We start from the raw sequence: 946 nt of genomic DNA, 5'->3' as shown, positions 1-946 counted from the left end.
ACGCCCCGCCCCTTCACTGTCAATCACTTGACGCCACGCCCTTACTCCATATTAATCACTGATCAATTCCTCCAAGCCCCGCCCATCGTAGGCCTGCAGACTCCTCTGTCACTATCAATCACCCTACGCCCCTCCCCATCAGCTTATAACCACGCCCACCCCTAGAACCCTCCCATCGGCAGCTAATTAATCGTGTGCCTTTCTTTTATTAGCCTGTCAATCAAACACCTCCAGGAAGCCACACCCCATGCAGGCTTCTATACGCCCATTCATGAATTCCTAGCTCCGCCCACTGCCATCAGTCCTTTAGATTCCATTACGCTTAGTCCCGCCCTCCACTGGTCACTCAGCCGGATGTCCCGCCCTCTGCGTCCCTCGCGCACTGACGTCACGGCTCGTCATCAGATGTGACACTTTTCGGGGCGGAGCTGTGAGTGAGGAGACTTGGTGCCGGGGACAGCGGCAGGAGACGGTAACGCAGCGGCCGGGAGCGGGGATGTGTCAGGCGGCCGCGGGGCCGCAGCTGTAGGGAGCCCGTGTATTCCGGTGACAGCGCCCTCAGGCGGATGTGACTGACAGGACTCTGGTATGGACTGGCCCCTGTGGACATCGCCTGGAGGTGGTCGGGCACAGCGCCCCCTGCTGCTCCTCTGAGATATTACAGCTGCTCCTAGCAGAGAAGTGCAAGCTCCTGGGCCCAGAGACCCTCCTTATCAGCACTATGGAGGTCTGCTCCCGCATCGTGGTGTGGATACTGTGCGCCTCCTTCCTGCAGCACGGACAGGCGGAGAAGCCCACCGGGGCCCCGGCCGAGGAGTCCCTGCAGACAGGTGAGGGAGGGGGGAGTGGGAGGGAGGGAGGGACCTGAGGAGGGGGGAGTGGGGAGAGGGGAGTGGGGGGGGGGAGAGAGGGAGGGGGGGAGAGGGGAGTGGGGGGGGGGGAGAGG

The 946-nt window shown here is 62.4% G+C and overlaps 1 protein-coding gene across 1 annotated transcript in view; it reads left to right on the top strand.

Moving 5' to 3' along the window:
* The first annotated feature begins 394 nt into the window (after positions 1–394).
* The window catches only part of STIM1 (stromal interaction molecule 1), a 15,679-nt gene continuing 15,127 nt past the window's right edge, over positions 395–946 (top strand). Inside the window, exon 1 of the mRNA XM_069972734.1 lies at positions 395–830. Within this exon, the coding sequence (XP_069828835.1) occupies positions 722–830 (109 nt within the window). The 5' untranslated portion in view covers positions 395–721. The remainder of the gene's footprint in view (positions 831–946) is intronic.

Source organism: Dendropsophus ebraccatus, chromosome 5, assembly GCF_027789765.1.
Source record: "Dendropsophus ebraccatus isolate aDenEbr1 chromosome 5, aDenEbr1.pat, whole genome shotgun sequence".
NCBI lineage: Eukaryota > Metazoa > Chordata > Amphibia > Anura > Hylidae > Dendropsophus > Dendropsophus ebraccatus.
The sequence above is the reverse complement of the archived record's forward strand: the minus strand, read 5'-3'. Positions and strand labels throughout refer to the sequence as shown.